Here is a 23,006-nt window from a genome sequence, read left to right on the forward strand (position 1 = left end):
AGAGACATTTACTATGAATTCTAAGACTGAGGATTAGGGTTTAAAAAAACCCTAGTGATAAGAAGGTGTGATAAATAAGGAAGGAAGTCTTAGGATAAGATACTCATGGCATGATAGCATTTTACATACAATAAATAGCCCCCTGGACTCTTAAAGAATTTTTTAAAACCCAGAAGCCTTCAATAAAATTTTAAAAAATAGAATCTAATAAGCTGAAAAAGTTCTCCTTATTTTTTTTTTGGAAGGGCTGTGTCCTTTCATCTGTTCTATCTCAGGGACCCAAACCTCAATCATACCATATTTCATTTTCATCTAGGCAAAAAAGCAGAGGCCAAGACTACTGCTGCATGCTCTGGTGCTGAGTTGGCATCTTCAAATGTGAGGACAGGTAAGTGTTACTGATTCAGCCTGTCTCTCTGCACTATTAAGGGAAATAAGAAATAATAATGAAGGCTGTACAGCTGGGCTCAAGCCAGATTGGCTCACAAGACTTCTCTACTATTTTTAGCTTCTCATGAGTTCTGATGCAATGTTGGTGGAGAAAGCTCTGCTTATGCAAGTGTCTCTTACATGCAGGGTTTTAAAAACCAATTGGCAGGGGGTGGCTAATGTATTGACAGCCAGAAACAGGAGGACCTGGGTTCAAGCTTAGCTTTAGTCACTTCTTAGCTGTGTGACCTTGGGTAAGTCACTTAACTCCCATTGCCTCACCCTTACTGCTCTTCTGCCTTGAAACCAATACATAGTATTGATTTTAAGATGGAAAGTAAGGGTGAAAAGAACAACAATTTGCAAATCTGAAGCTTAGTCCAGGTAAAAAGCATATTTTGGATTTTTATTTTGCAAGTTTTTTAAAAAGGGCTAGAAAGAAATGAAAAGGAAAGCCATTCTTCTAAACTCACAAGGATCATCTTTTATACAGGTGGCTCAGAGTTTGAACTTCAGACCAAATTCCAGAGATAATCACTTGTGACACAGTGTTTCCTATGGCTCAACCCAAATAATCAATCAAACAATACTTATTAAGGACCTAGTATGTGCTACGCATCGAAGCACTAGTGATACAAAAAGAGAAAAAGACAGTCCCTCCCTCAAGGAGCTTACAATCTAATGTAGGAGATAACATGCAAACAAATACAGAGAAAGGAAGCTATATAGAGAAAAGGAAATAATTAATAGAGGGAAGGCACTAGAACTAAGAGAGATGGGGGAAGGCTTCCTGGTGAAGGTCAGTAGTCTGAGCTGAGGAGGAAGAATGTTAAAGGCACAGGGGACACCAGACAGAATGCCCAGAGCTAAGGGATGGAGATTCTTCTTGGTGAAAGAGCCAGGAAGCCAGTGTCACTGGATCAAAAAATATGTGGTGGGGAATAAAATGAAAGAATACCAGAAAGATAGGAGGTGGCTAGGCTTAGAGGACTTTGAATTCCAAACAATGCATTTTGTATTTGTTCCTAGAAGCCAGTGGAATTTCTTAAATTGAGGCCTGATGAAAATTGAATCTGCACTTTAGGAAAATCAGTTTAGGAGTTGGATGGAGGCTGAATTGGAGCAGGGAGAGAATTTTAAGGCAGGTAGACCCACCAAGAGGATATTTCAATAGTCTAGGACTGAATGATGGGCCCATACTTAAATGGTGGCAGTGTTAGAGGAGAGAAGGGCCACGTATTCAAGAAATGTGGCAAAGGTGAAATCAGCAGACCTTGGCAATAGATGGGATATGAGGGGAGTGGGGTGAGAGATAGTAAATCCAGCATGACTCCTAGGTTTTGAGTCTGAGGGACTAGGAGGATTGTGTTGCCCTCTACCTAAATGGGTGTCCAGGAAAAGATAATGAGTTGTGTTTTGGACATATTGACTTTCAGATGTCTTGATAAATAGGAGATTCTTCTGGACATTTAGTTGTTAAGGCAGCTGGAGATATTCAATTAGAGGTCAGCTCAAGAGTTTTGGGGCAGGAAACATAGATATGAGAATCATCAGCATAGAGATTACAATTAAATCCATGGGAGCTGATGAGACCTCTAAGTGAAATAGTATAGGAGAAGAGAAGAGGCTCCAGGATAGAACTTTGAGGGTAACCTACAATTAGAGGGCATGATCTACAGGAGGATAGGGTAAGGGAGACTGAGAAGGAGCAGATAAATAAGTAAATAGAATGTCTGCTATTACTGTGGGAAAACTGTTAAAAGAATTTTTTTTTTTGCTTTTTAAAATCTATGAAACTGAGGGGTGTGAGGGAAATATAAGCCATAGGTCTTTAAGCATCTGTCTCCATTCATGAATAAATGTAGCCATAAATTGGATCAGTGATTTTATTGGGCATATAGGAAACTCCTAGTTAATTTCCTCCATCAAGAAGGCTGACACCTCCTCTAGCAACTTAGTCTTAGACAACTGCCTAGAGCTTTGATAGGTTAAGTTTATCTGGGGTCACAGAGCCAGTATGTGTCAGACAAGACCCAAAGCCAAGTCTTCTGGTCTCCCAGGATAGTCTTCTAGCCACCAAACCACAATGTTTCTGAATAGATATGACCCCCATAAAAATTCTTCTCGTGGAGGCCCATTCATCCAACAAATTCAAATATTTACTACATACCAAGTATGTTGCATATTTACATGCAAACATTGAGATATTTTGTATACATGTGCTATTTGCCTGATAGAGCTATGGAAAGACCTTGAGTAATAACTCTGGAATTCAGATCAGATAAGCCAAGAATGAGGAAAGTTCTGATATCTACAAAGAACAAAATGTTCAGCTAGTGAGCATCTGGGATTATGCATTCCTACAAAGGACAAGTATTAGGTCTCTGAGATTCTCTGAGAGGCAGTGTTCTCCGGAAACCAATCTGTACAATGTTTCATCAATGTTCAAGATGATGCCATATGAGAAAACAAGGTCTAGTAACACTCTAGGCCAGCCACAGGACAATATTATTCACATCTTTTATCGCTCTTGAAAAGAGAAGAGAGATCAAGGAGAGGGAAGAGAAGGGAGAGGAGAAATGAGGAGAGAAGGGAAGAAAGGGGAAGAGATAGGGAAGGAGAAGAGAGAAGGAAGGAGAGGGAGAATGAGTCTTTGTATGGTCACATTTCCCTGAGTCAAAAGAAAAAAATAGGACACCTGGGATGGGGAGTGGGGGGTGGCAGGAGGCACTTAATCTAAGAGTGCCTGATGTGTGCTTATTTAACCTCTTCTGAAGATTGTCTTTTCTGGAAACTTCCCATAAGTGGTTCTGAAAAATAGTTCTCAAATACCCAAGGAACATATGTCCAGGGTTTAGAGGACTGTATGACATAGAATGGCCAGTTTCTCCCTTTTTCTAAATAAAGAATAAACACATGCTTTTGTCTCTTTTGTGGACTAGTTCCCTTTCTTTGATTGTCTCAGCAATGATGTTATTTGAGTCATAGAATTCTAACTGAAGAACCAATCTAGATGCAAATATAAGTGGCTGATATGAAATTAAAACTATGAAACCCCAAATATAGTGTCAAAAGATAAAAAAAATCATCATCCTTAGCTAGATTGCATCCAATGGATCCTAGGTAGATATCTCATTCCACTACTGGAATACCTCTAGAAAATATTTCACTGAGTAATGATTCAGTATCTTACAGTCTGTCAAGGTGGAATCTAGAAGCCCCCAAACTTGTAGCCTAGTAAGTTTTAATGACCCCCAGTTTAGTTAGCTTGAAGGTGAAAGCCTCAAGTTTGACCTTGTCACATAAGAGTTTCTCCTTGACTGAAAGTTCAACTTCAGGAGTTTCAGAGTAACAATAGACCTTAAAGTAGTTTTAGTGGGGATAAGGCTAATTCCATCAGGTGTTAAGTATGTCTTTGGTCCCAGTGGTTTCTCCCCTTGGGCCAAAGTCCTTTACCAAGGTAGCCCAGTCTTTGGCTGGATCTTTCCCTTTTTGTGTCCATTGTAAAACATCAGCCCCTCACTGTTATTCCTTTCTGGTACTCCTCATTTTCCTATGTTACCATTGTACTATCCCTCTCATCCTCAGTCCCCATATTCCCCAAGAAAGGTATTTAAACTTCCCACTTTAATTGCTCTTGGGAGTCATCTAGCATGGTGTCACTCTCAGGGATAATGTCCCAGTGAAATGACCCTGTGAAAGTTTTGGTGCCAGATTCTGAGTAAAGGGCCAAATATTGGACTTATCCCTTTCCTGACTTGGTTTTTCTGACTACTTTGGTAGTTCTGTGTTATTTCCAAGTTAACAAGCTGTTTACCTCCAAGAAGTCATATTGTTTTAGAAATTCCTTCTCCTGAAACAATTTCTTTCAAATTCACTAAAGAAGAAAGCTCAACAATCTCTCAAAATGCTATGGTTCATGCTACAGTTTTGTTTAAGTTTACTACAACTGAAAAGTAATAAGCAGCATTGGATAGAAGCTTGACCATGTCCCAATTGAGAAATGGTCAAAGGATATGAACAAACAATTTTCAGATGAAGAAATCAAAGTCATCAATAATCATATGAAAAAAAAATCACTCTTGATTAGAGAAATGCAAATTAAAGCAACGTTGAGGTACAACCTCACACCTATCAAATTAGCCAATAATGCAGTAAAGGAAAGTGGTAAATGATGGAGATGTGGTAAAATTAGGCCCCAATACATTGTTGGTGGAGTTGTCAACTCATCCAATCACTGTGGAGGGCAATTTGGAACTATGCCCAAAGGGCTATAAAACTTTGTATACCCTTTGTTTGATCTGGGAAATACCACTACTGAATCTGTGTCCCAAAGAGATAATAAAAAAAGGAGAAAGGACCTACTTGTACAAAAATATTTATAGATGTTCTTTTTGAAGTGGCAAAGAATTAGAAAGTGAGGTAATGTCCATCAGTTGGGGAATGGCTGAACAAATTGTGAAAATGTTAGTGATGTAATACTATTATGCTATAAGAAAAGATATGCAAAATGATTTCAGAAAAAGATGGAAAGATCTGAAGGAATTGATACAAATTAAAATAAACATAAGTGGGAGAACACTGTACACAATAACAGCAATATTAGATGATGATTATCTGTGAAAACTTAGCTACTCTCAGCACTTCAATGATCTGGGACAATCCAAAAGACATGATGGGTCAGAGAAAGAACTGTTCCAGTCGTCTTTCATATCAATGTATTTGTGGTTTTATTTTGGGGTTTGAGTTATGTACGAGTATGTTCTTACAACAGTGAACAATATGGAAGTGTGTTTTGTGTGGCAAAAAAAAATAGCTTTTTTCAAAGGGACAAAAATGTGAGAAGTCCTATTTAATTGGAGAAAGCCAATTAATCCACAAGGCCAATACATACCTGCATCATTGCCAATGCAATCAATTATTAAACAAACGCCCAATGGTTGACTCCTTAGCCTGTATATGTCGTCAGCCATCTGTTAGGAAAAAGAAAAAAATAGACTAGGAAGGATTCTGAATATTATTCTGCCCCTTTCAGGTTCATTCATATAATCATATGCCATATTTCCTCTCATTTACTTTCCCTTAAAAACTTTTTTGTAGCTAATTCTAATAATCTGTCTGTAAACTTTGATATAGATTAGCCAATCAGAAGACTGGAGGAATATATTGACATTTTCCATTGATCCTATTTCTGTTAAGAGAAATGATTACAAGACAGGGGATCTATTTCTGTTTTAAGTTTTTCAAATCCTTTTTTTAGCTACCATCTCACCTCTTCCCAACAAGTACTTTTGACACTAGTTTATCTTTTAATCCCCAGAGATCTTCTGAACCAGACAGAAAGGAGGGGCTGCACTTCCTGACCAGTCACCATAAGAGATTCTTTTAGGACTTATGTACATTAATCCCTTCTCCAAAGAAAGGAGGGAAGCTCCTCTAGGCTTCTGCCAGTAGCCTCTTAGAGCAGCATTTCCTCTAGAAGTAGCACTGACAACACACCCCAACAAGAACTGAATCAGGATTCCACATCCACTCCTACTTTCCACTCAGTGGCAATACAGGCACTTAGTTGAGAAGGGATAAAGGTGATTTGACTTTTCTGTGTTACCCAAGCTCATTCCCCCCCCCAATAATCATACATTCTGCTCTTTCTGAAGACTAATGCCCCCTTCTCTCAAGAGAAATATTAACCAAAATAACAATATTAGGCAGCTAAGTACTCTTTATCTGATGCTACTACCCTCAGTAACAAAGAACAAATGAACTTAGAAGCATGTCAAGAATTCAGTATTTTTTCTTAAAAGGGAAGATATCTTGAGGAAAGAGAAGAAAATAAAATCAGATCACTGACCTGAGGCAAGGATTTTCTGGATTCCTGAATGGATAGTTTAAGTGGTTCAGCTGAGAGAAAAGAAAAATGTTAATATATTAATGTGAGAAGGTAGGAGAAAAGATTACTAGATCTATAGCTGGGAAAGGCCCAGGTTCCCATCCCATCTTTGACCCTGAAAAGCTGTGTGATTGCCATTTTAGCTTTCGGAGCCTCCATTTCCTTAGCTTAGTAAAGTATTATCATCAATCATCATCATCATCATCATCATCATCATCATCATCATTACTAGACAAATACTATTATCCCCTTTTAATCAAGGGGATTTTGTCTACTATTTGTGTATCTACCCATCTAAAAGGCTGGTGAGAGGAAAGTGATTTTCAGAAACATTAAAATGCTATAAAAATATGATTATTATTACTATTAAAGCAAAAGGAATATAGAATCTATTCACACAAGGCAAAAATTCCCAAAGTCTACATCCTGTTTTTCTCCCTATCTATTTCAATGCTTCTTTGTTTTTTGCTTTTCCAGTAAAGAAAAGCTCTTTTCAGGTGGACCACTTTTTTCCATTTTTGTCTTTGTATCCCTAGCTGTGTCTTACACATAGTAGGCACTTCATAAATGCTCTTTGAATTAAATACAATGTTTGGTTACTCTGAAGCCAGGGAGTTAAGGTTGTACATATCTATGTTAAGAAGAAATCCAAATCTGGAAAGGAAATGCCAACAGATGGCCCCTTGTAAGAAAACCAAAAAGGAAATAAATGTCAATCCCATAGCTAAATAAAGCAAGGCAAATTTCTTATCCATCTCTCCTTTCCCTATCTGCAACTTCCATGTCTGATGCACATTTTTCTTTTCCATAGTTGTTAGGAAGATCCTAGATATTGTCAAGAATGATCATCTATATAGAATCATCAATTTTCAGAGATATGTGAGGAGAAAGCTCTTATTTTGGAGATAAAGAAAAAACAAGACATAGAGAGGCTTCCTTCCTTCCTTCCTTCCTTCATTCCTTCCTTCTTTCCTTCCTTCCTTCTTTCTTTCCTTCCTTCCTTCCTTCCTTCCTTCCTTCCTTCCTTCCTTCCTTCCTTCCTTCCTTCCTTCCTTCCTTCCTTCCTTCCTTCCTTCCTTCCTTCCTTTCTCCCTTCCTCTCTCTCTCCCCCCTTCTCTCTCTCTCTCTCTCTCTCCATTTAACAAAGTAGTAAGAAAACTGCCCCGATAGTTTGTGTTCCCTTTTGAACTTCCCTTCCTGGAACAGGTTAAGTGTCTTACCTATAATAGTAGTGCTAGTTAATAGTGAAATTCTAGATTTTTAATTCAGTGCCTTTCACTATGTGTGCATAGCTGTGTATGAGTATATAAACATGTGTGATATATATGTGATTTATTTAATGTGTCCATTATATTATTCTATAAATCATGACTTCTCTCTTTGAAAAGAATTCTCCCCCAAAATTAAATAAAAGTTTTTAAAGGGGGGCAGCTGGGTGGCTCAGTGGATTGAGAGCCAGGCCTAGAGACAGGAAGTCCTAGGTCCAAATCTGGCCTCAGACACTTCCTAGTGTGAAGATTGGATTTAGCTATCTTCTGATTGTAACAATGAAGATACTTAGCTCTTTCTTTATTGTAAAGATAAAATTGTCATCTCCTGATTGTAACAATGAAGGTACTTAGCTCTTCCTTTATAGTGAAGCTAGAATTGTAAACTACAATCTATTTTTAGATTTTAACTACAAGATCGTGTTAAGTAACTAAAAAAAGGTGAACTTAACAAAAGAGGTGTTAAGTAACCCAAAAAGATAAAATCTAACCAAAGAAAGTGAGAACTAAAGAATGGGCAGTCCTGGAGAAAAAGCATCTGCTGTGACTAATAAATGTGAAAATTTAGAGGAGGTGACACAAGAAAAAAGGTCATTAAATAGAGGGAAAAAAGATTGAAGAGGACAGTCAGTCACCCAGGTTTGAGGTGAAGGACGGAGGAGTGACTGGAAAACCAACACCCAGACTTCTCTTTAGACTGTCACTGTTGGTCAGTGAAAGGCTGACTTAGTGGACTTGCTTTTCTTTTCCCCTGGCTGAGGCTTTGAAATTCTAACTGATATAGTGATCCAACCTTTCTGGAGGCATGAAGCCTCCAGGTAAGGCCCATCTTCTTGAGACTCCCTTCCCCTGGCTGGGGCTTAGAAATTCTAACTGATATCAGAAGAAGCCAGAGTTTTCTCTCTCTCTCTCATTCCTTAATATCTTCGTTCTATTGTAAATAAACTACCATAAATTCCATTTACTTTAGTAATTCATTTTGGGATTTAGAAATTAAATCCCTGGAGACCATCTATATATTATATTTCAGTCTCAACCACAACTTAATTTTAACACTAGCTATGTGACCTGGGTAAGTCACTTAACCCCCATTGCCTCTTCTTCCTCCCTCCTCTGCATCCTCTTCTTCAGAAGATCTCCTTTCTTCTATTTCTCTACTTCCCTATAGAATGGAGAGCTTCTTGGGATAAGGGTTGGGGGAGGGAGGAAGAGAAAGAGAAATTTTTTTCTGGAGAGATGAGGCATGGTTCATAGAATGATAGCATTTAATAGTTGGAAGGGATCTCAGCTATCCTATCCAGTTTATGTCCCTCATTTTAGAGACAAGGAAACTAAAATCCACAGGAGTTATGGGACTTGGCCAAGGCTATACTGGTAGTAATGGAAGAGCCTAGATTTGAACTCATTTCAGATCTTCTGATTCCAATTCCTGGGCTCTTTCCACTTATATTAAATCAAAATAATGGCGATTTACTTCCTTCTGATCAATGAACTAAATCAATGTTTGGTAGGCCGACCATGCTATTGACTATGACCAACCCACTAGGGTGACAGTCCCAGATCACATTTTTGTCAACTCTCACTTTATAAAAATGTATATCTCTTACTCAATACAACCAAAGTAATGAAGACAATGGATTAGCCTGGTTGTTACTTAAATTGAGATATGCAAATTCAAATAATTCTATCATGCCTTAGGTGAAGAATTCATGAAGATCACCATCAGTTTGCTAGTTATAAGCACTCTAGCTTTAAAGACATCCCTATCTCTGATTAGGATGGAACACACAGTTGGGAAAAATGAATCACTGGGGCAATACCAACAGTAAGTCCCTAAAGTTTTTATTTTAAAGTGAAGGAAAATTGGTCTTACTTGAAATTCCACGTTGTCCAAAGGTTGGCCTTTCTTCCTTTTTTATCCCATTCTTGAGCTTAAAAGAAAGAACAAGGTCATACTACATTTTGTTCTCAGTCACTTTACTCACCCTACTACATGCCAATACATTACAACAGAACTACTACCCTAGGGAAAGCGTTACCTTCTGTCTTAGAATCAATACCAACTGGCTCTCTATCCACTGAGCTAATAGCTACTCCTATCACTCTGTTTGTTGATTAGAATAGTAGTTAATGCAACAACCTAAAAGTTGCAAACTCTGCCTACCTCTTGACCTAGTGATACCACTATTTAGCAGTCAGAGAGATAGAGATAGATTCTGTTGTTGTTCACATGTTACAGCCATGTCTAACTCTCTGTGACCTCATTTGAGGTTTTCTTCGCAAAGAAACTAGTTTGACATTTCCTTCTCCAGCTCATTTTATAGATGAGGAAACTGTGGCAATAGGGCTTAATGATTTGCCTTTGATCACACAGCTAATAAGTATCTAACACCAGATTCAAATTCAGAGAATGTCAAGTGTTTCTGGCTCCAGGTCCAGAATTATATTCACTGAGCCACAGAAATAGCATTAATTTTTATTATTTTTAAACTCTTACCAAGTAAGGGGTGGTTTTCAAAAGAAGAAATGCAAACTACCAACAACCATATAAAAATATCCAAATAATTAAGAATAAAAGAAATGTGTATTAAAAAAAATAGTAGTTGATGTTTCTATTCAAAGTATTTTTACAAAAGAGTTTACTATTTAGCCAAACTGCACTTTCACCCAATTCTCCCTCCAAACCTAAGAGTGGTATAAAATAAAAGTAGATGAATGTATAAATTAAAAAAGAACTTCTTAGGGTAAGAGATTAACTAGAGACGGTGGAGTGGGAGGTTAAACTATCTGCCATCATAAAATCCTCCCTAATAACTATGGCAAAAACAAAAGAAAACCCCTTTGTAAATTAGTTAATACTTGGAAGCATTTCTTATACACACATACATACAAAAATAAAATCACTGCAATCATATCACCCCTTCTCAATAAATTCTTTTTTAAAAACCCTTACCTTCTGTCTTGTAATCAATACCAAATATCGGTTCCAAAGCACAAGGTAAAGGCTAGGCAGCTGGGGTTAAGTGACTTGCCCAGATCACAGATTTAAGAAGTGTCTGAGGCCAGATTTTCTCAGTATTCTAAAGGCTCCCAATGACTTCCAAAATAAAAAATAAAATTTTCTGGTTTTTAAAACTTGGCCCCTTCCTACTCTTCTTGTCTCCTTTCCTTAACTTCATTCAGTGTCTTTTTGAATCCAGTGACATCAGACTTCTTGCTATTCTTTGCAAACAATACTCCATCTCTAAACTCTCTGCCTTTTCTTTTCTTTTTTTTTAAACCCTTAACTTCTGTCTCAGAATTGGTTCCAAGGCAAAAAAGAGTGGTTAGGGCAAGACAATTGTGGTGAAGTGACTCCCCCAGAGTCACACAGCCAGAAAGTGTCTGAGCAGATTTGAACCCAGAATATCCCATCTCTAGGCCTGGTTCTCTATCCATACCTAGCTGCCCCATTAGAGAATGGCTACCTTTTCAGTTATCCCCCAAGTCTCCTGCCTTCCTTCAAAAGACAGCTGGAATACCAAGTTCTCTAGGAGGGCTTTCTTGGTCTCCTCTCCCTCCAACACTGCTAATGCCTTCCTTTTGAGATTGTGAGTTCCTAGAGAGCAGGGACCCTATTTCTGGCTTTCTTTATATCCCCAGTCTAACATAGTGCCTGGTCCATGTTAAGTGTATAACAAATGCTCATTATTAGGCCTGGTACATAGTAAAATACTTCCTAAATGTTGGGTAACTGTCTAAACAGGAATCTTTCCTACAAAACAATACTTGAGCTGTAGCTAGAAGACCTTTACCTCCAAGGCAGACTTTTCCATTTTGTAAATAGCTCTCATTAGGAAGAAGTTTGCCTTTGCTGCCAAAAATTTCTTTACAACTTCCACCCATTGTTGTGTGAATTTCAAAACTACTCAACCCTATTCAGACCATTCTTTAGAAGATGGGATTTAGCTATTTCCTTATCAATAACAATAGATACTTGGAATAACAGAATCAGGTCTTGGAATCTACAATCTCCACCCTACTCAGGATAACAAGATTAGGAAGGGCTGCAGCAAAAACTCAAGAATTAATTATTTGAGAATATGGCCTTCAACAGACATGTGCAAAAAGGACAGACCTCTGGGCAGTCCTAGGTCAAGCTAGAGCCACTATTGGCACATGTGAGACACAGGAAGTGAGGTAGAGGACAGCTCAGGAGTTCTTGGGACTTCTTGTGAAGAGGGAGAGAGGTGGTTGTAGGAGCCTGGTGCTTGGAGTTGGAGGAGCCCACAGACTGTTTCTCCATTTTGGTAACGTGAGTGATAGGGACTGATCTCTTTCTTTTCCTTGGCTATCCAGGGCCTTGGGCCCGTTTTGGCTCAGCCTAAGCAGAGTGGGTATTTAAGCCCTATTTCCTTCTCTCCCCTTTCCCTCTCTCTTTCTCTCCCTCTAATACTTTCTTCCTCCTGTTTGTAATTAAAATACCATAAAAATTGGAAGCTGACTTGAGTGTTTCATTTAGGAATTACATAGCTGAATTCCTTGGTGACCTTAAATAAATCTATATCAGTCTTTTAAGGTGATTTCCTTATCACAGTTGCTAGTTTTGAACTTTTGCACCAAGCAGAAAAAGTATAGTTTTCCACAGGGCAGCCTTTCCTGTTTGAAGACAGACACTCTGTCCTTCCTTCCTAAGTCTTCTCCTGGCTAAACATCCCCATGTCCTTTAACTAATTCTCTTATGGCATGAATTCATTCATAATACTCTGTGGGGATCTTCTCCTCTGGATAATCTCTGGGTTATCAATATCTTTCCTAAAACATGGCACCTAGAAATGAATAAACTTTATATATAATACTGATCACAGTGCCTAGCACATAGTAGGTGCATAATGTTTGCTAATTAATTTTGATTAAACCCTTACCTTCCACCTTAGAATTGATAATGTGAATCTTAAAATTGTTCAGACTATACCTTAGAAGATTTGGTTAAGCTATTCCCTATTGTAACAATGGAGGTACTTTATCAGGAATGTATTTGGAACTTTAAAATTACTCCACCCTGCTCAGACGGTGCCTTAGGGGAAGATAAAGTTGTAAACTCCTGATTGATCAATGAAAAGTCCACAACTCATCCTTATAGTAAAGCTAGAATCTTAAGCTAGGTCTATTTTTAGATCTAATAAAAAAGGGTACTAAGTACCTATAAAGGTTAAATTAATCACTAAAAGGTCAAGCAACTTACAAAAGGCAAGCTTAACAAAAGAGGTGAAGTTTTAGTCTACCCAGAGAAGGTGAGAACTAAAGAATGGTGTGAACTAAGAATGGGCAGTCCTAGGAAAAAGTGTCTACTATGATTGATAGATGTGGAAATTTAGGGGAGGTGACACAAGAGAAAATTTCTTTAAAAGGAAGGGGAGTTCAAAATTGAGGGGAGTTCAACTTTGGAAGCTGAATTGGAGATCAGGAGTCAGAGCTGGCTCTCTGGACTTAGTTGGAGTTCAGACTAGTTGGAGTTCGTAGTTCAGTTTGGGAGTTCACCGTGGAGATTGGAGTTTGGAGTTAGTTGGAGGAGCTGGGTCTCTGAACTCAGTTCAGGAGTTGAGGATTTCAGTGAAGGACTGGAGTTTTGCTTTAGGACGATCTTGTGGTAAGTGATTAAAGACTGACTAGTCTCTCTTAAGGCTCAGGCCTAGGCCATTTGGCCTAGGCCCTTCATACTATTTTCTCTTATTCTCTCTCTCTCCCTTTTCTTAATTCCTTCATTTGTATTAATTAAAATCTCCATAAAACCCAGCTAACTTGGGTATTTTCATATTTGGGAATTTTTTCCCATGGCGACCACTTATTTTTTATTTAAATCAAGACACTAAAAATTATCTTTACAGTTTTGGCAATTCACAGTCTTGAAACCCACATTTTCGCGGTTACAATAAGTATTGGTTCCAAGGCAGAAGAGCAATAAAGGCTAGGCAATGGGGTTTAAATGACTTGCCCAGGGTCACACAGCTAAGAAATGTCTGAGGACAGATTTAAACCCAGGATCTCCTAAACCCAGGACTAACTCTATCCACTGAGTCAACTAGCTGCCCCATTAATTGGTTGTTGATCAAGGCAGAATGTACTGCTTATTGTAAACATTCTCCTCAATGTCACATAAGATAACAATAGCTTTCTTTTTTTCTAAGGGTTTTCTTTTCCTTTTTTTCCCCCCTCAGTGGAAGGAAGCTAAGAGGGAAAGAAAATAGATTTTTGTTCATTAAAAACATTACATTTTAAAAGAATTGTACCCTTTGTAACTGTTCTAAGTAAAAAATGTTCATCTTTTATCTTATGGTTCATGAATGTTTCATTATAATCTAATCCCAAATTTACATTCCAATCCCAAACCTGAAGTGCTGAACTACTCTGAGTTAGGTCTGGTCCCAAAGATATATTATTGTGAAGGTTTATAGGTTTGCTATAGACTTACCATTAAGCCATAAACAGGATCTCTCAGGTTTACAGCTGGCAGGGAAGTCGGGATTCCATTTACATAGTTTGCTTCCAAAGCTGGAAAAAGAAAGAGATCCTAAGACTCATTTGCAAGTTGATATCAAGCCTGAATTTCCTTTCCTATATTATATTAACAAGTGACAGGAAAACTCCCCCTAAATAAAAAAAAGGAAGTCACTAGTCAGCACAATATGAGAATTTGACATCATAGAGTAGTTTTGCTTAGTCTTTTAAGAGAATAAATATGGCATTAAACCACTAAATAATGTAACAAGTGATGATTCTTTCCAAGGAAAACCACCTTAAATTTTTTTTTCAGTTAATGAAAGGCTTTTTTTCTTTTTCAATTTTCTCCCAGTAGAAAAAAAAAACAACACAAAAATAAAACCCTTGCAACAAATACACATAGTTAAGCAAAACAAATTCCCACACCAGTCTTATTCAAGAAACTTAGGTCTCATTCTAAACTCTGAATCCACTGCTTCTAGATCAGGAGGTATATATAGCATGCCTTATTCCCAGTCATTTGGAAAGCATGGTTAGTCATTGCATGGGTTAGTGTTCTTATGAGTTAAGGGGGGGAAATGGTTTTTGGAAATGATCATGCTAATAATTAAAACAATAATCCTTAGAAATAAAAATAACTCAGAGCAGCTAGGTAGTTCAATGGATACAGAGCCAGGCCTGGAAATAAGAAGTCCTGGATTCAAATTTAGCCTAAGATATCTCCTAGCTGTGAGACCCTGGGCAAGTCTCCATTAATCTCCATTGTCTAGCCTCTACCACTCTTCTGTCTTGGAACTGATACTCAGTATCCATTCTTGTTAGGTGGGGGGTTTTTTTCTTTGTTTTATTCCAGTAACAAATTTATACAAAAGTTTTCCAATGCTACATGATTCATGTTATTTCCTTCCCCTCTTCCTGGTCCCCTCCCATAGTTGACAAGCAATTCCACTGGGTTATACATGTATTATGACTCAAATCCTATTTCCAGACTGTTCATTTTTTTTAAACCCTTACCTTCTGTCTTGGAGTCAATACTGTGTATTGGCTCCAAGGCAGAAGAGTGGTAAGGGCTAGGCAATGGGGGTCAAGTGACTTGCCCAGGGTCACACAGCTGGGAAGTGTCTGCGGCCAGATTAGAACCTAAGACCTCCCATCTCTAGGCCTGGCTCTCAATCCACTGAGCTACCCAGCTGCCCCCTGTTCATTTTTATAATAGTAATCTTTTAGAACCAAAACCCCGAATCATATACCCATATAAACAAGTGATAAATCATATGCTTTCTTTTGCTTTTCTACCCCCACAGTTCTTTCTCTAGATGTGGATAGCATTCTTTTCATAAGTCCCTTAGGGATGTCCTGGATCATTGCATTGCTACTAGTAGCAAAGTCTATCACATTTCATTGCACAATGTTTCAGTTACTGTGTACAATGTTCTCCTACTTCACTCAGTAACCACTCTAAGACAGGAAGGTAAGGAGTTTTTAAAAAATACAAGTAACCCTAACTACTTAACTAAACTGAAACATTAAATCTGATGAATTTAATCTATCAAAGGAAAAGAGAAAAAGATTTCTTCCTGTGGCTGATGAGATAAATGTTGAGCAATTCAGAACCAGGACAAAGTTGCTTCTGTTTATGAGCATTTCTTTAGACTGAATTATACTTGAGGAGGAGAGATCAAAATTATTCTTACCTGACTGTTTATATTTCTGAATTTTTTTCTTCAAATCAATCCTGTGAATATTCTTCAGACATTTTTCCAGTAAATCTAACTTGTCAGGAGAAATCAGGTTTACCTTCTCTAATTCGATAACAACATCTAAGAAACTCTTAAAAAAAAAGAAATAATAACAATAATAAATGATAATAATAACCAAAAGGCACAAAAGAATCAAGAGATTTGACAAGTAACCTACAAGAGGAAACAGAAAGTAGATGATTTACTCTCAGTTAAATTAAAGGATCTGTGTTTACTCCACTCAAGAACTTCAAGAACAAGAGGCCTTCAAAGGTCATCACAAACACACACTAGCCTGACAGTCTTTCAATTCAAAGTTCCTCTGAGTCAAAAGAGCAAGGTCCCTCCTCATGAACAGCTTGGCAATCTATTCCCTGGAGCTTGCTAACACAAGGACCTATGGGAGGTAACTTGTAATATCTATTTGAGCAGCAGTCTGAAAAATCTCCTGTAGTTTCCACCTTTTACTGACAAATTTGACTAGATCTCTACTTGGAAAGCTTTAGGGACTGTCCCTAAAAAGGAGTGGAAATGGTAATAGGGAAAAAATTTCTAGAAAAAAAGTGACTTTTTTTTTAAGCTTACTAAATAATTCTCTGCTCACAAGGACATAGCATGCCTCTAATTCCTATTGATTCATTCAGTTAACACCTATTCACCTGAGTATCCCCCAAAACCTCAGGGTTCAATGCGAAGCCAAAAAAGAAAAAAAAAACAGGGAAGTTACTATATATATATCAATTGCTACCATTTATATGGTGGTTTACAAAGTGTTTCCATATATAATATCTTTTTTGCTTTTCCAAAAATCCTAAATAGTAGGTATCATTAATGAACTCATTTTACAGATGAGGAAAGTGAAGCTCAGAAAGATCACCAGGGTGACCTAGCTAATAACACAGAACTTGAACTCACTTCTTCCAAAAGCTCTACCTAGCTGCCCAGCTACAGCTATAAAGTTGAATGTTATCACCACCAACAAAATTCAAACATTCCTAAGAGTAGGGTGGGAGACTTTATCTAAAGCCACTTCCCAAGTATAGATAGTTTCTTGGTTCATCTTCCTTAAAATTTGCCTCTTGTAGACAGTCTTTGAAGAGTTGAACTGTGAAGGGCAGAAGAGATTAGGTATAGTTAGCAGGGATGGCAGGATCAAGTAAGGGTTTTATTGGGATGGTGGAAGACATGGGCATGTTTGTAGACAGAAAGGAATGAGTCAGTAGTCAGGGAGGGATTGAAAATAAGAGGAAGAGACAGAGAAGGCAGTCTGTTAGAGGAGACAGGATGGAATGAAATTGAATAAGTAGAGGAGTTAATCTTGGTAAGGAGTAAGATCACTTCATCATGGGAGACAGAGATGAAGGGGTAGAAGGCATTTGAGTGATAGGAAGGGAAGAAGAGAGAGCTCATGGCAAATAGCCTCAATTTTTTTTCTTTAAAGTATGAGGAAAGGTTCTCAGCTAAGAGTGAGGCTTGAGGAGGGACTAAAAAAGTTTCAAAGAGCCACTGTAACCATGAAAATGTGGATTTCCAAGACTGTGAATTGCCAAAACTGTAACCCATTTCGGCCAAACTGTAAAGATAATTTTTAGTGTCTTGATTTGCATTAAAAATAAGTGGTCACCATGAGAAAATTCCCAAATATGAAAATACCCAAGTCAGCTGGGTTTTATGGAGATTTTAATTAATACAAATGAAGGAATTAAGGGAAGAGAGAGAGAGAAAGAGAAAATAGTAGAAAAGGCCTAGGCCAAATGGCCTAGGCCTGAGTCTAAAGGAAGAGAGAGACGGTCTTTATCACACACCACAAGATCGTCCCAAGCAAGCTCCAGTCTTTCACTGAACTCCTCAACTCCTGAACTGAGTTCAGAGACCCTCCTCTGAACTCCTCAACTTCCAAACTGAACTACAACCAAACTGAACTGAATCCTCCTTTTAAAGAAATTTTCTCTTATGTCACCTCCCATAAATTTTCACATCTACCAATCACAGTAGACGCTTTTCCCCAGGACTGCCCATTCTTAGTTCTCACCACTCTTTAGTTCTCACCTTCTCTGGGTAGATTATATCTTCTGAGTACTTCACACCCATTTTGCTAAGCTTGCCTTTTGTAAGTTGCTTGACCTTTTAGTGATTAATTTAACCTTGGAAAGGGACTTAGCACCTTTTTGTATTAGATCTAAAAATAGGCCTAGCTTAAGGTTCTAGCTTCACTATAAGTATGAGTTAGGGACTTTCATTGTTCAATCAGGACTTTACAACTTTATCTTCCCCTAAGGCACTGTCTGAGTAGGGTGGAGTAATTTTAAAAGTTCTCAATACATTCCTGATTAAGTACCTCCATTGTTACAATAGGGGAATGCCTTAACCAAATCTTCTAAGGTAGAGTCTGAACAGTTTTAAGATTCATACCACTGTGGACAGTGGGATAGTGAGTTGATAAAGCAGGGTATATAGTGGGATTGCTTAACAGTAGTGAGGACCTAGTTGAGGTGGTATAACATAAGTTTGTAGGGTCTCAGGAAGAACAGTTAGTATGATAAGGGGCTGAGGATTCTAGAGAAGATGGTGTCTAGTTGAATTGGTTCACCAAAGGGTTAAGATTGAGAGGAGAGGAGAGAATAGCTAGTGCAGGGGTGATGACCTGGGAAAAAACTGAAGGGTGATGGGATCCTGATGTTGTAGAAGAGGGTTTTGTAGGAGAAGGCAGAAGGTGTGGTGAAATCCTGGAAACATCCAACTACCTGTTCTTTGTCTCTTTTGCTGGATCCTCCTCCAACTTCAGCAATACAATACAAGCAAAAAGTAATGAATGTGGGTCTGTGAGAAGGGATGAGAAATGTGGAGATAAAATGGACAAGACTTGGCACCAGTTGATTGTGGGTATGTATGCAAGAGTGAAGACTTAGGAACTGAAGCTGTAAACTTGGCTAACTGGAAAAGTGCTTCAACAGAAGGAGGGAAGTTAGTGTGAAATTAGAATCTGTTACCCTAAAAAAACTACAATTCCCAGCAAAAACTATAATTCCCAGAACCCCACTCACTTTCTTTCATTACATGCTGACATAGACAGGATAAATTGGGTAGAGTTCCTTGTCTAGCCCTCTTTCCTTCCTGTTGGTGGCTTTTGTGGAGTGGTGTAAACCTTAAAATTCCTTAGACTTATAAATGTTGGAAATTTCACCATTAGGATATTTCATACTTGGAAAATTTCTTACTGATAGTCTATTGGAATGGGAACCCCATTGGCATGGGAGGTTCCTTCTCTTCCCTTCTTCAGATTACTTTAGGACAGAAACCTTTTGCTGAACAATGGAAAGGACTTTGACCTATGCTTAAGCATAGAACAGGAATTTCTTTGAGTCATGATTGATTTTAGAATTGATACAATGGAGATACTTGGAATCAATCTCCACCCTATTCAGTCCTAACAGGATTGAGTAAGGGCTGCAGCCTAGATCAAAATTTAATTATTCCAATCTCTACCCTACTCAGGTTAACAGGATTTAGAAAGGGCTGTAGCAAAGGATCAAAGATTTAATTATTTAAAAATATGACCTTCAACAGACATGTGCAAAAGCCAGAGACCTCTGGGAGGTCCTGGGTTTAAGCTAGAGCCTCCATTGGCACAGGGAAATTGATGGACAGGTGATTGGTAGATGTGAGGACTGAGGGGGGTCTAGAGACTCGAGGTGGTTGAGAAGTTGGTCGGTGTGGTTCGTGTGGGCTCTGAGAAGCTTGCTCTGAAGGAAGCTGAAAGTGGGGGCCTCTGAGACTGTTTCTCCATTTTGGACACGTGAGTAATAGGGACTGATCTTTTTTCTTTGCCCCAGCTATCTAAGGGCTTGGGCCTTTTGGCCCAGCCTAAACAGAAGGGGTATTTAAGCCCTATTCCCTTCTCTCCCTTTTTCTCTCTCTCTATCTCTAATTCCTTTCTTACTACTATTGTAATTAAACTCCATAAAAGATTTACTGCTGACTTGAGTTTTCATTTAGGAATTACATAGCTGAATTCCTTGGCGACCTTAAATTAATATATATCAGTCTTTTAAAGTGATTCCCTTGTAACAGTGGCGCAGGTAGATTAACTTAATCATGTGGTCATCTATTTTGTCATCTAGCAAACTTTATAAAATAATACTTGAAGTATTGTACATTAATTTAACTCTTATATTAGGGAAAAAAGTAGGTTTGGATAGCAAGATAATAAGGAAAGTTTATAATACTTATACTACCCATCTTTCAGGCCTTCATAAGGAAAGTGTTTTATAAACCTTGAATTATTTATGAACTTCCTCTCTTCCCTCTCTCTCTCCAACCTCTCTTCTTGTGCTGTCTCTAAAATATTTCCATAATGGCCTTATATCAATTAAGAAATGAAAGGAGAAGCTGGGGAAAGTTCAAGGAGGAAACATGGCTGCTTTTTGCTTATATCTAGTCAGCATAAGCTCAACATGTTTCCTCTTCCCTCTAGCTGAGGTTATGTGTCAGGAAGAAAAACTGTTCTGATTGCAAAGGAGAAAGAGGTCTATAAAGTTCTCAGAAATAATAATAAACTCTGAGAGCCTTGAAGAAACACCAAAGGGTTTCCTATGAGTACTATTACACTTTAGGTTTTACCTTTCCTCTTCCTTCCCTTGCTTTTTTCTGTTTGTACTCACCTTCCTTTCAGACACATTTTCTTGCACAAATATTGCCTCAATTTTCTTTCCAGCAAGTTATCCAAACATGTCTATATGATAATTATTTTCCCCAGAGAAATTCTGACTAAACTCCCTATGTCCAGATCTGGACAGCTCCTTCAACCTTTTATTACTCTACTTATTCCTTATTACCTTACCCTGTTATTTAATTCCTCCATCTTCTTATGAACACACAGTTTGGCTTCTTACAAATACTACTGAGGTTGAAGGAAAAGGAAGTCTTTTAGGCAACCCTGGTAATGTTGATGATGATAGGTGAGTTTCTCTCTGTCCCTCCGTCCTTGTCTTTTTCTTCCTTCCTCTCTATTTCCTTCCCTCTGTCCTTGCTTCTCTCATCCTATTCTTCCCCAACTTCACTCTCACTCTCATTCTCTCACAGGTGCCCAGACTCCCACTCCCCACCACTTTTTCTCATGTCCTCCCCACTCCCATTTGGTATACCCAATCTGCTGTCCTTAATAAGGTACTGGGGAGTAGGGAAAGTCACCTTGTTCTTGTATGGCTTCCCTCCTCCTATGTAATCTCTTAGTAGAAAAACAAACGAAGTCACTTCCGATTTGTCCATATCCTCACTAAGTTGTGTCATCAACACCCTAAAAAACAGAGAATTTTCTTTAGTGAAATCAGAAATGCCCCTCCTCCTGAAAAAATGAAATCAGAGCCCATCAATACAAGTAACTGACTCAGTCCCAACCTGATCAAACCAGTGTCCTAGATCAGCATTGGGTTTTCAAATTCTTGTGCCCAGAGGGTAACTTCAAGCTGACTGAGAGCTCCCCAACCCCCCATTACTGGAGAGAGCAGAGGTAGGAAGTGCTTGCTGTGGACAGAGGGACAGGGCATGCAAAAAATGTCCTTGGGAACTGGGAAGAGGGGGAACCAGAGCAGCTCCCCCATGCTGGCTGGCAGACATGTCAATACTTTGCCAACGCTGTCATAGATCCACCTGCCTGGTTCTAAAAGTCTACTACATTGCAATTCTTGACCCATAGGCACAGAGAGCCTGGATCACTCCTAAGAAAAACCTTAGGGCAAAGGCTCTTAACCTAGAGTCCACAGACCCTCAAGAGTTCATTACAATTTTCAAGGGATCTACGAAAGTGTGTGGGGGTGGGGTGGGGGGAAGATTACATCTTTACTTTCATGAACCTCTTAAATGAAAGTTAGCATTTCCTTCAATTATTTAAAAACATTATTCAAAGAAAAAATCCACAGGTTTCACCAGACTGCCAGAAGAAGTCCAAAACAAAGAGTTAAGAATCACTTCCTTAAGGGGACTCTGAAAGGTGAATTCATACTCTTAATGGTTTCTTTTTGGTTTTCCTTCTTTTGCCTATTAATAACATAACTAATTTTCACAAAGGGAAAGAAAAAACTCCCCCCAAAGAAATCCCTATCTTTTCCCTTTAAGATGGAGTTCAAAGTGATCTTGACCTATCTGAGGAATGGTCCATTCAAATTAAGTTCATGGATTGAGAGCCAAGCCCAGTGATGGGAGGTCCCAGGTTCAAATCCAGCCTCAGACACTAACTTGTTGTGTGACCCGGGGAAAGTCACTTAGCTCCCATTGCCAAGATCTTATCACTCTTTGGTCTTAGAACCAATACATGGTATTGATTCTAAGACAAGGTAAAGGTTTAAAAAAGAATCAAGTTCCTGATAGAAATACAATTTCTATTTTCCTATAGAACATCAGCACATCTTGGGGTACTATTCCCAATCACCCTATTTTGTCACTTTGTCCTGTACTGGAACAACAAGGTTCTGATTTGCTTAAATAAAGTGGCATCTGTGCTACAGGGAGTCCTACCTCTGAGATTCAGCTTGCCTTGTGTTGGGTTTTTCTCTATCTAACTAGGTGGTGAATCGGGAGAAAAAGAGATGCTCTAACCTATCTATTCAAATCTAGCACTAATAGGATTTGATATTTAAAGCAAGATTTTGTGGTGACCCCTAGGATCTTCAACTCCATTCTGGCTAAGAAAGTTAGCCGGATGGCTTGGAAAAGATACAAGAAGACATAAGACATTCCAGCTAAAATAACCACTTGATCTGAGAGGATTTTGCCTCTTAAAGGCAAGACATGTTCTACTTTCTCCCAACAACTCAATAGTTTATCCTTGGAAGCATATATACTCACAGCCTCTAAAGACAGTTCTGGTGGTCCTTCATAGGACAGACCAAGCACACAAAGGCAGGCCCAGGGTATTACAAAACAATAGCATCTTAGAGAAACTAGACCCTTACAGGTCTAGGTCAACCATCCCATCCAATGCAGAAATTCCCTTTTCAACATCTTTGACATGTGAGTGGTCTGGATGTCCTAGCTCATTACCATTTCTCACCTCTGTCCATATCTCTTTCTACTCCCACAACAAGGGTGCGAATTCAAGCCAGCACCACCTCTTGCTTAGATTACTATGGTAGCCTTGCAGTTGATTTCCCTGCCTCTAATCTTCTCTCTGCTCTATCCACCAGACAGTTGCCAAAAGGATAT

The 23,006-nt window shown here is 38.5% G+C and overlaps 1 protein-coding gene across 3 annotated transcripts in view; it reads right to left on the bottom strand.

The window, feature by feature from the left end:
* CFLAR (CASP8 and FADD like apoptosis regulator) overlaps nt 1–23,006 on the bottom strand; it is a 67,943-nt gene that overhangs the window by 19,416 nt on the left and 25,521 nt on the right. For all 3 annotated transcript variants that reach the window (XM_007501604.3, XM_007501605.3, XM_007501606.3), the window contains exons 3-8: nt 20,997–21,102; nt 15,762–15,897; nt 14,039–14,118; nt 9,461–9,518; nt 6,281–6,330; nt 5,324–5,402 (exon numbers count right to left, since the gene is read on the bottom strand). In XM_007501604.3, coding sequence (XP_007501666.1) covers nt 5,324–5,402; nt 6,281–6,330; nt 9,461–9,518; nt 14,039–14,118; nt 15,762–15,897; nt 20,997–21,102 — 509 coding nt within the window. The remainder of the gene's footprint in view (nt 1–5,323; nt 5,403–6,280; nt 6,331–9,460; nt 9,519–14,038; nt 14,119–15,761; nt 15,898–20,996; nt 21,103–23,006) is intronic.

The sequence above is a fragment of the Monodelphis domestica genome, chromosome 8 (genome assembly GCF_027887165.1).
Source record: "Monodelphis domestica isolate mMonDom1 chromosome 8, mMonDom1.pri, whole genome shotgun sequence".
Taxonomy (NCBI): domain Eukaryota; kingdom Metazoa; phylum Chordata; class Mammalia; order Didelphimorphia; family Didelphidae; genus Monodelphis; species Monodelphis domestica.